Raw genomic sequence first — 12,360 nt, forward strand, 5'->3', positions numbered from 1 at the left:
TCAGCAACCCTCAAATAGGATGCTAATGGTGTCTAATTCAGTAAAATAACCTGATGTGGTTGCTGCTAGTGTTGCCTCTTCATCATTATCTATTTCTTCCGAGTCGAATGAGAATTCTGGAGGAGTTGTGCTTCCTTCAAGATATTGTACCACGTCGTACATCGTCGGCCTTTTTTCCGGGTTCTTATCCAAGCAGATCATGCCAAGGTTCAAAAAGCATCATGGCCTCTCCATCTCCAAAGTTGCCTACAAGTCGCCTATCAATGGCATCCTCCAATAAACAACCTATGCAGCCGCAGTTGGCAACCCACTGAACCAAATTAACCTCACCGCTTGGTCTTCTTGTATCAATGGGTCTCCTGCCACAAATAACCTCGAGCACAAATGCTCCAAATGCAAAAACGTTAGTCATCGTTGTGGGCACTATCATTGTGGTTAACTCTGGAGCCATATAGTCTAAAGTACCTACCAGGCATGTATTGTTGAGAGTCGTGCCACGATCTTGTTACTTGCACTACAGGAAAAACGAGTATTGTTAGCATCGAAAAAACGCTATCTAACGATACGATAGCGTTTTTTAAAGCGCTCTATCATCGCCCGTCATAATAGATCGGGCACTTTAGATAGCGGTTTTTGGTCCTGCTATAACACGTGTATATACTATAGCGTGTTAGTTACTGCTACTATATATTTTACAATAACGTTTGCTTTTAGTCATTAAAAATTTTATATACAGCGTTTTTAAAATTGCTATTCATATTAGACATAGCATTTATATAAAATGTAATGGTTTGGGTTTTGTTATTTGGATAATTTGATAATAATTAATAAATTTAAACTAACAAATCAAAAAGACTACGCATATTAAAAGCCCAATACATTAATTATGAGTAAGATACAAATATGTTCAACATAATTATCAAGGAAAGAGTTACAGAGTAATATTACACTCAAACCACAATCTCAAAGCATAATAAGTTTATCATTCGGCCAAGCTACTGTTGTTCCTACTGCATCGGAAATGTACTCGACTTCTGAATTCGGTCTCCACACTCGTGCACCATCCATCTTAGAAACCTCTACCCAGACCTTGCTAGCATTGGGACCTAAGGGTACAAAATGGACCTTCTCTGCTGGATCAGTTGAAGAAATACGACCTATGGCAACTCGCTGCCCAGTATTCTGACAGTCCAACAGAATGCACTTCTGTTTTGCACCATTGCTGGTACCCGTGCTAGTACTACCACTCTACCAATGAAAACTTTACACATCAATATAACATCACAGCAACATCAACTAATTCCAAACCTAATGCTATATTCTCAGACTCAGTCAAAGATCTATCTATCCTAAATTCAAAGTAACGTAAGAACTTACCTGAGCTGATTTTTTGTTTGACTCATCCCGTGCTGGTAGATTAACATATTGTACCCTATGTGTAGGCCATGTGATGTGCTCATTAAGTGCATCACCCATCAAGGTGATTTCAGCACTTGGTCGCCATAAATAGGCATCAGGTTTTAACACCAACTCGACTTTCAGAACTGCTGCATTTGGTCCTAGAGGAATGTTGTTGACCAATTCTGTTGGGTCAGTTGATAACAAAATACCTTCACCAATAACTTCATCTTCCACATTCCAATCAAAAATTCGAACTCTTTGTGTAGACTCGTCGAAATCCTAATGACTCATGCAAATACGTATATCAAATTACAAATAATCCTAAAACGAAAAAAAAAACTGAAAAAAATACAAATTCGATCGTACTTAATTTACCTCTGACTCGGCTGTAGTTGGAGAGTTAACACCGTTGTCTAAAATTATTTTTTCAGCTGGCCATGCTATTTTACCTCCTACAGCTTGACCAAGTGTGACAATGGTTGGTGTAGGTCTCCAGACGTATGCTTCTCCGACTGATGCACACTTCACAAATACAGCAGCAGCATTAGGACCAAGAGGAATTCAACCTATCTTATATGTTGGTTCATTTGAGCACAACTCTCCTTCTCCAACAACCACATCACTCCTCGAATATCAATCCAGAAGTTGGCACCTAATGCCTCCTTTGCTAACATCGCTTAGGTCAGACTTAGAGACCTCACCATACTCTCTCTATCAAGTTGAATAATAAGCAGACATATTAGATACCTATAAACAGCTAATCAATAAACAGTTCATTTCGATGATTTAGGAAACTTTATACACTAACCTTTTTTCTAGCTAAGTCACTAACCGTGTTTTGTAACTGTTCAAGCTTAGTAAGTAATTCTGCTTGTGTGGCTTCGAGTTTTTGCACATGCGAGTCTCTAGCTTGTAAGAAAGCTAACTTAGTGACAGTAGCCCCTCTTCCCATCCCTCGAAGCCTTCCTGGTTTGTCTCTTCCCAATACTTGACTGACGGCATCTTCTCTGACATTATACGTCGACGTAGAGTCCATTTCACTATCAATGGTCTTCACTTTTTCCTGCAAATATAATGTACATTCTACTGTATTCAACAATGTCAGGGCGAAACATATATTTGTTGTAATTTAATGTACTCTTACAATAGTTTCCGCAAATTCTTTCCTGACAGGCCTTCCATCAGAATGCGTGTGTCCTGCTACCCAAACTTTTGTTCTTGTAACTTTCCTAGGATCAGAACTGTTCTTTTTCTACAAGTGCAGATAAGCTATGGTTATTTCTATATTACTTAAACCAACTAACCAATAACTCATTATAAACAAACATACCATCTCGTGAGCTAAGCGAATCATTCCTTTACGGCTGGTAGTGTGAGGAATCTGGCCTTTCCTCAGTTGCCTATATCTGTCACTTTTTTCCTAAGGACAGAAAAAATCATATGACACACCAAAAAAATCATATGACACATATATGAGTGTAATATACAAACCTTAAAAGCTGAACTGATCTTGCTTTTCACCCAAGTCTTCCAAGCGGATGCAGAGTGGATGTTGCTCGGTTTTAATTTCTGTAGTTCTGCCTTGCTCTTTATTGCTCGAACCTGGGAAACAAGCCTAGATTTAGAAGCCCTCCATAGACAACCCATCTGTCTAAATACAGATTCTTTTTGCCAGTCCTCTTTCAAATTGAACCTCCCCTGCCAAACAAGTCCAAGTGAATCATTAAAAGACCATTTTCCACATACATGTATTTGTATTCACTTATACCATAAATAATCGAACCTGAATTTCCTCCCACATTGTGTCTTTCACACTCTCATCAAGATGTCTCCAGTCATCTAGAGTTACTGGCACATGCTCTCTCACAAGAGGACCAAGAAACGAAGAAAGAGTTACTGATCCACTACCGGCATGCTCACCTATAGATGTAAACTCCACATCTACTTTGTCCTCGGGATTTTTTGCCACCTTGCGCATTTTAGTTGGACCTCTGGTATTCCTCCTTTTAGTCTCTGACTGTTGTGTCTGAACCTCGTCTGACATGATGGAAACTCCTTTCGCTGGAGGCTGGGCAGTTTCTTCTTCAGTATCGGGTAACTGTTGCTCAACTTCTTCGTCAGCTACATTATCCTCCTCCATTCGTGATGGTTCTTTACTCTGTTGGTCCTCCTCAGCAATGCCATTCCCATCGTCTTCCGAAAAGTACTCATCACTCTTTGAACCCTCATTCTCGCATGGAATTTCGTCATTATCGACTGGGGCTTGTTTCCTGTTTTTCTTTGCACTCAACAACTCGTGAGGACTCACGTCGAGGCCTTGCTGACGCTTACTGCGACGGACTTGGATGGCTCCACGATTCATCTTAATCAAGTACCTGAAACACAACCAGACTATTCAGTTAAAACGGAAATATCAACCCTCAACAAGCACGCCTTCTCAGTCATTCCTAACACAAAAACTCTCATCATCAGAAGATTGGTCGCCTAAATCTTCTAATGTTTGGCCTGCTGAGTGTGCAGAAATGAACTCTTCTTCAGTCTCTAACTCATGGTATCCTCTAGGAGGAGCCCTCATCACAACATACCAAGGGGAAGAGTCATCTTCCCTAGAGTAGAACACTTGTTTAGCTTGGGACGGCAAAATGAAAGGATCATTCGAGAATGATGTTTGGTTTACATGGAGATTAACCAGCGTAAACCCTGCATCCTCCTTTACCCCATTACCTTTGTTTGCCCAAATGCACTTAAATAGTGGAACCTGGAACATGTGGTAGTCAAGCAATATGATCTCCTTTATCACTCCGTAGAATGCTACTATGTCAGCCATCTGTCTCGTATCTTTAGCAGTAGCTCTACACATCGAAAATGCTTCGTAGGTTACTCCACTGTTTTGTGTCTTCCGCTTAACATCTTCAGTATGAAATCGATGGCCATTTATAATGAAACCCTTGAAGGTTTGGGCAACGTGTCTGGGTCCAAAAGCAAGCCATCTCAGCTTAGTTGAATGGTCCTTCGAGTTCGTAGGTATCTACCAAAAGACATTAGACAATTTGTTTATGTATAAACGAGTCTGCTAGTTAAGTATTAAAAAAATTTCTAAACGATCTAACCTTTTGTTTGATCCACTGGGAGAATCTTTCGTTATGATATTTCCACAGTAATGTTTCATTTTTGGCGCATCTTGCATCTTTAGTTTGCAGTTCTTCCAAATGCAATCTGAATACATCGAAGTTAGTATCTCATACACTAAAATACTAACTGTAAAAAAAATGCACTTACTGAACATATGGATCCATAACTGCTGTATTCATGAGAATATACCGATGAGCTATGTCTCGATCTTTATCTGAAAGTGTAACTTCTGTAGCTTTTAGCAGTGGCCGGCCTTCGAGAACAGTTTGATCTGCCTCAATATCTTCATTACGATTAATAGCTTCTTGAACTGGTACAGACTTCTGTAGAAACTCCATACAAAATGCAATGCATTCACCAGCCAAATATCCCTCAGCCATACACGCTTCTGGCCTAGCAAAATTCTTGACATATCCCTTTAGTGTCTTCATATACCTACATATCAGTGATAAAAAGATTACAAGTAATAGGTACGTATTGGTGTAGAATTATAATGAAGTATATAACTGGAGAAAGAGATATCTTTCAAATGGATACATCCATCTGAAGTGTACCGGCCCACCCAAGCGTGCCTCTCTTGCAAGATGTATTGGTAGATGAAACATGATGTCAAAAAGTGAAGGCGGAAAGAATCTCTCCATCTGGCACATAGTTTCCACAATCTCTGATTCTAATGCTAGTAATTTCTCTGGATCTATAACACGTTGGCACAGTCTACTGAAGAATTTGCATAGCCGAGTCACTGCAACCCGAGGACCATTTGGCAGTAAACCTCTTAATGCAACAGGAAACAAATTTTGCATTAATATATGATGGTCATGTGACTTCATAGCACCAATAATAGGCGGATCAACAGAAACACAATTAGAAATGTTTTCACAATATCCATCTGGCCCTCTGAATTTAGATAGCCTTTTGCAGAATATCTGTTTTTCTTCCTTAGAAAGCCAATATGCAGCTGGAGGTAAGTAAGTTCTTTTCCCAGTACCTGAGTATGTAGGTTGCGACGAATACCAATGTCTTCTAAATCTTTTCTTGCTTTCAACCCATCCTTAGATTTTTGGCTATGCATCAGAATTGCAAGTAATGCATCAGAGACATTCTTCTCGACATGCATGACATCAATGTTGTGCCGCACAGGCAGATCCTGCCACATATAGTATAAACAACTTTCAGAAATATAATTAAGCATCTTAAGCTACCAACAAGAAAAATGATTATAAAGAGTACTAACATTCCAGTACGGTAATTAAAAAAATATAGACCTTTTTTCCATCGCCATAGGTCATTGTCGTCTTCATATTCTTCTGTTGATATCACATCATCTTCGTCGACATCGTTTCTATTTCTCTTACCTTTCTTCTTATCCAAAGGTCTTCCAAAATCATTCCTAAAATCCTTAAGGCTCTCAAATATGTCTGTTCCACTCTGAATTCTTTTCGCAGACCCAGATTCTATGGTATTGTCGAACCACCCCTTTCTACGTCGGTATGGATGACCAGGCCTTAGTCGCTTCCTGTTGCCCATATATACATGCTTCCGACTGAACTTTAACCACCTGTATGGTGTATCCTTTCCACATACATTACAAGCTTGTTTCCCCTTGACCTTACATCCAGCTAATGTCCCTAACGCAGGATAGTCGCTGATGCTCCACAGCAACATGGCTCTAAGAGTGAAACTCTCCTTCTTAAAGGTATCATAAACTTCTATACCTTAAATCCACAAATCTTTCAAATCATCTATCAGCGGCTACTTATGTAAGTAGACATCAATGTTGTTGCTAGGTGCGGTTGGTCCAGGGATCAACAGTGTCAGCATGATATTCTCTGCTCTCGTACAGTCAGTTGGTGCCATGTTGTAGTTGACCAAGAGCACCGGCCATGTGCTATACTTTGTATTCTGGATCGAAAAGGGATTCATGCCAGCTGTAGAAATCCCTAGTCTAAGGTTTCTAGCATCAGCAGCAAACTCCGGCCATTTCTCGTTGACCTGAAACCAAGTCAAGGAGTCAACTGGATGCCACATAGTACCATCTTCACTACCATTACTGTAGTGCCAACACAAAGCCTCAGCTACCCGTTTTGATCTAAACATCCTCCTAAGTCTTTCTTTAATCGGAAAATATCTGAGCACTTTCGCTGGAATCCCTTGCTTCTCCTCACATGTGTGTTTATCCTTTTCCCACCTTGATTCACTACATCTTGGACAGCTCACCAACTCCTCATACTGATTCCGATAAAGAATGCAGTCATTCTTGCAGGCGTGAATCACATTATAGTCGAACCCAAACATCTTCAAAAAATTCTTCATCTCATCAGTAGACTTAGGTAGAACATTGTCGAGTGGCAACATATCGTGAACTAGCGTCAGAAGCTGGTCAAAGTAGTTCTCTGACATCCCACTCTTGACTTTTATTCGGTATAGTGCCATGATTGCTTGAACTTTGGTATAGTTCATACACGTCGAGTACAAGGGAGTTTCTGCATCCTCTAACTTCTTCTTGAACTCAGTATCTGCGTCAGTATCTTCGAACTGATCTACATTCTGCTGCTGAGATGGTTTCTTGCTTTCACTTGCCATAAAAGCAGTCCTAATCAGATCATACGCCTCATACTCAGACGCATCAACATCATTCATCTTCTCATTCCTTTTATCCCCGTGATTGCTCCAACATTGACTTCTCTTGTACTTCTGATCCATCCCTCGTATCACTAGATGCTCCAACACAGTCTGAGTTGATTGGTGGCAAACATTTCAGCAATCAACGCAAGGACAGAATATCTCCGAAGGATAACCTAATCTTTTTGCTGAATCAGAGAGAAACTTAGTTGCTCCTTCCTCATATTCAAGGCTATTCCTATCAAATTGAAATATAAATGAATTCGGAAATACAATGATCTAAACCCTATACGGAAAATGAAATCAAGAAAAATGTGAAAAGCAGTCGAATTAATACCTTGGCAACCAAACCCAAGCTTTCATGTTTACAACAGCTCTGACCAAATTGTGTATATAAAAAACCCAAATACAGTAAGGTTTAGGCGAGAACGACACTATAATCTTGTCAGAAATCAAATAGATTTGGGATACCTGATTGTGTTTGTTCTTCCTCGCCAAAAGAAATCTTCCTGCATATCGACATGCGAAGCTGAGTTCAAAATGCAAGAAGACAGGCAACATAAAAGAGAACTTAAAAGGGAACTCGATTTCACCTTCGCTAAATGTAAACTCGATTTCACCTTCGCTAAATGAGATCCGCAGAAGATTTGTTTAGGAACGAATCCGGAGAGTCTGGGATTTCACAGTCGCGGGTTTGGAAAGGGTTTTTTGGTATGCTCAGAAATCGAGCAAATAAGACTCTTCGATATAGAGATTCTGGGTACAATGAGAAATAAATGGAGAATGAAAATTTGAGATTTAGAGTTATAGGAAGTACGAAATGGAGATGTTTAGTCTGGGAGAGTGTCGAATTAGGGTAAGAACACTGAAAATGGTGATGAAGTTCTTTAGATCTGAAAATTGGGGATTTTACGATATTAGAGAGCCAAAAAAAATTGTGGAGGCTAAATTTTCTAAGTGTCGCGGGTCTTTAGAAAAATTTGACCGCCTAAACATATTATAACGTTTTCAAAAATTATCTGCTATTAGAGAGAACATTCAACATTATAAAACCCACGAAATTTTTAGTTTTTCAATTTAATAATATATCATAGCGTCTTCAAATATCCAAACGCTATATTAAAGATGTAGGTATACTAATAGTAGCATAATGAACAAAAACGCTATCTTCTAATGCTATTAATAGCCTATATTCTTGTAGTGGTGGCAATACCGAAATCTCCAAGTTTCCCATTCAGATTTTCATCTAAAAGAACATTGCTCCCTTTGATATCTCTGTGAAGTATAACTTGAACCCAGCCTTCATGAAGGTAATGAAGGGCAGAGGCTACTCCCTTCACTATATGTACTCTCTGAGACCAACTCAGGCTGTTACCATGTAACAAGTAACCAGAAACACTACCATTTTTCATATACACGTAGACTAACAGAAACTTTCCTTTGATCCTACAATACCCTAGAACTGAACTATGTTCCTATGTCCAAGCCTCCCCAACGTGGCTATCTCAGCAACATACTCTTTCATTCAATGTCGTGTCCCTCTGGATATTCTCTTCACTGCTATTTTGAGTGCCATCAGGTAAGTCTCCTCAGTAAACCTTCCTGAAACCTCTTACTCCTAGTACCCGATTCTCCTTGAAACCTCTTGTTGCTCTATAAAGGGTCCTGAAGGAGAATCTTTTGGGGCTATACTCCTGTTCCCACTGTTTAAACTCCTCTGCGTACTTGTTGTTAAAGTAGACATACATAATCCCACTTAGTATCACCAGAAGTACTACAGCTGATATAACAGAGATTATAATCACTTGGACTTGAGTGAGTGGAGGTGAAGGCTGATGGTGTGGGAGATCCAAAACTTTAGCAATGTCAAGACTTTGTGCTTTTCCGCCTATTGAAAGTGACCATCCAAGGACATATTGATGGCTGGTAAGCACACTCGTTGAACCAGAGAAACCGAAATAGATCTGCTCCTTGAAGATTTTGGAAAGGTCTACGGGTATTGACAGAAGAGGAAAGCTTGGTTTTGGGGTTCCGAAAGGAGCAAGAGTTACATTTAGCCATTTCTGATCTCCATCATATTTTATCCATGCATGAATTCTCTCACTGTTTCTGAGCACCATAGTTCTATTCATCCTTGTTGTATCATCAAAGTAACTAGTATTCTCAGACTTGACTGATACTATATTATTAATATCTATCCCACATGGTTATCACTGTTTTCAAGAGCTTCAGGGTTTTTATTGGTGTCAAGCTCTACGGCAAGGATGTGGTTATCGGTTCTGTTATCGTTTGTCTTACTGAATATCCCTAGATATGATTATGCAGCGTCATACGTTAGATCAATCGTTGAAGAGAAAAGAAAAACCATAACTTAGACGTAGTTTTTAAGGCTACTCTTTCTGGTTTCAGTGTTCTTGTCTTCTGCAATGATGACAACTACAAACTCAGTCGAAAAATAAGGGGAAGTGTTTATAAAACTTATTGGTGTTCTGATGAAGGCATGTCCAGTGGCTCTCATTGAACTATTGGTAAGTTTCAGACGCCTGTCGTCTTCGATAGTTGTCATTCCATCTGCAAACAAATCTGCTTTTCCCAAGCTGTAATACACAAACTGTAGACTCTCTTGAGCTAACACCATAGATATCACAAAGAATGACGTAATCATCATCCAGAAACTCTGTGATCCTTTGTCTCTAGCCATTTTCAAGACTATGAACTTACTTTCACTTTATTTCTGTTCTGTTTGTGGGGGATGGTTTGCTTCTTTTAAGTTTTTTTTTTTGGTTCTCCTATGAACTTTGTTAGGCAACTGATTAGTGTGGGCTGAATATTTAGACACCACTTTATTTTCCTCCTAATTATGCCTTGACAATTTCTCTTCATGATGCATGGGATGTTTTTTTTTCTGTTCCTTTTCTTGTTTTTGTCTTGAATGTTATGTTTTTTAGTTTTATCATTCAGATTGACCGGTTCTTGATGAGATGCATACAGTATGCCAATAATCAATTCTTTTAAACCAGCAAAATGCTTTGTCTATTCTGCGGTAAATCAGAATATATGATCAAACCTCTCCTTCTTTCTTGTGACAAGTTCAATAGCTCTGGCTGCCTTCCTAGCTCATACATTAGTAGATAAAGAGCAGATATCAGCCAAGTCAGCTTAGGTGATTTGTTTCTTCCATCAAACCCAAAACTGACCACAGTGACCACAAGATTATAAACTAGGATTTTGCACCAAGAATATAAACCCGAACCAAGCTGTTTATGTGACTATAAACTAATGTTCATCATAACGAACATTGCTCACCCTCTATAGTGAGCAGACCCAAAAGATCAAATATCAGAGGTTTCATTTGACAAGTCTGAGCAGCTAAAACCCGAAGAGATCAAGAGACAAGAAAAGCTTATGACTTGTGAACCAATAAAAGGATCACACAAAAATATGGACATACATTGCTAAAGAATAGAGTTGTAACCAACAATTGTGCATTAGAGGCATGCTAAACTAAGTCTAACTCTAGACCATACAAAATAAAGAAAACAAAAAAAAAACTAAAACACTGTATATACAACATTTAACAAAACCTAGTTGCGAGATACCTCAGAGCCTCAGTGTTTCAAGCATTTGATAAGTATATCACGGAGATTGTGATACCAAGCAAAGCGTGAGAGCCTTCTTCAGCAAAAGAGGTGGCAGGTGGTGGTTAGTAATTCCAGAAAATCTGGTCTCTCCGAAACTTTTTCTTGAGATAAACTCCAATTAGCTTTCTATACGTCCAGTTTTTCCGTTGGCCAAACTCCAAAACAGCTTCTGAGCTAAGATGGAAATCCCCTTTCCCCATTACTTCAAACACAAGTGGATCAGTCAAGACAACAGGAGGATCGTCCAAGTTCATTCGTCTGTATACAAACTCCAAATTCCTCGATAGCCGCTTATCCATGTATGCATCGACCACGCATCCAAAAGTCACAAGATCCGGAACAATCTTCAAACGTCTCATATGTTCGAGAGTGAGATGCAGGTCCCAGAAAAGAGCCATCCTAGAAAACGCGAGTGTCCTGATGTTAAAGGTGGTAAGGTCAGGAGAGAAGCCCGTGCCAAGCATTCCAAGGAGCTCTCTCTGCAGGCTTTTCATCTTGAACTCAGCTGCATACGACAGTAACACAGAATTCCACAAGACGTTTCCAAGTTTTCTTCTACCAAGACCAACGTCTGAACAAAACTCACGTAGCCGATAAAACTTCCTTTGTTTCAAGTATGCTAACAACACAGCTCTTATCTCTTCTTCCTCGACCGCAACTCCAGACTTCTTGAGCCGGCTATAAGCCTGCTCCATCTTCTCCAATGTACTAAAAGAGCTATAGTATCTGACAACTGCTTTACAAGTGCGGGCATCTAAAGAGATTCCCTTTGAATCCAATTCATCTATAGTATCCTCCATCAACTCTAACTGCGCATTCTTTCCAAGACAGCAAATAGCAAGCGAGCATACGAAAGGAAGCAGCTTAGGATGCCTTGCTCCTATCTCCTTGGTGATTTTGGCAACTTCACTAAAACAACCAATCTGCTCATAAGCAGAGATAAGCTTTGAGATGACAAAGAGATCAGGCACGAAAGAGCTGTTTAACATCTCCTCCCAGATACTACGAGCTCGATGAACCGAACCATTCTCAGCAAAGCAGAGCATAAGAGCGGAAAGGGTTATATAGTTAGGGACCAAGTTGTCTGATTTCATTCGAATAAAAACCTCATGAGCTACTTCAGGCAAGCTTCTCTTGCTTAAGCTTTCGATTAGTGGAGCATAGTCTACGACTTTGATCTTTCCGCTGAAATCTCCAGAAAGCTTCGAGTTTTTGATCAACTGCACACAGAGGTAGATACCAAATCTACGATGTGAAACTTACTCGTTTGCCCTATAAAATCAAATTAAGAGTCGAAACAAGTTTGATTTCACCGGAAATTTTCGAGAACAAGGTCACTGTGGTGGCAGTCCGATAGAAGAAACTGGAGGAAAAGTGTAGATTACCTTCCGAGAGATTGAAGAAGAAGACGAATCTATGGAACGAGATAAGAGCTTGAGACGGTGGGTTCTAAAAGAGCGATGATGAGATAGATTGAATCCCGTCGTGAGAAGCGTCGACATTGTTCTTTTTCTTTTTTTTTTTTGACATCAAAAACAAACCGTCGACATTGTTGTTATCGTCG

The 12,360-nt window shown here is 39.6% G+C and overlaps 1 protein-coding gene and 1 pseudogene across 2 annotated transcripts; both read right to left on the bottom strand.

The window, feature by feature from the left end:
• On the bottom strand, positions 1-9,856 carry LOC18013912 (annotated as a pseudogene).
• A 734-nt stretch (positions 9,857-10,590) lies between these two features.
• LOC18013920 (pentatricopeptide repeat-containing protein At3g42630) lies at positions 10,591-12,360 on the bottom strand. 2 transcript variants are annotated; one of them, XM_024153968.1, is made up of 2 exons: positions 12,182-12,360; positions 10,591-12,068 (listed from the first exon to the last, which is right to left on the bottom strand). In XM_024153968.1, the coding sequence occupies exon 2, from the start codon at positions 11,888-11,890 to the stop codon at positions 10,859-10,861; it is 1,032 nt and encodes a 343-aa protein (XP_024009736.1). In that variant the 5' UTR covers positions 11,891-12,068; positions 12,182-12,360; the 3' UTR covers positions 10,591-10,858. The 2 variants fall into 2 exon arrangements, with proteins under 2 accessions (XP_024009736.1, XP_006418860.1); XM_006418797.2 differs by having other exon boundaries at positions 10,591-12,016; positions 12,182-12,354.

The sequence above is a fragment of the Eutrema salsugineum genome, unplaced genomic scaffold (assembly GCF_000478725.1).
Source record: "Eutrema salsugineum unplaced genomic scaffold, Eutsalg1_0 scaffold_4, whole genome shotgun sequence".
In the NCBI taxonomy this organism is placed as follows: domain Eukaryota; kingdom Viridiplantae; phylum Streptophyta; class Magnoliopsida; order Brassicales; family Brassicaceae; genus Eutrema; species Eutrema salsugineum.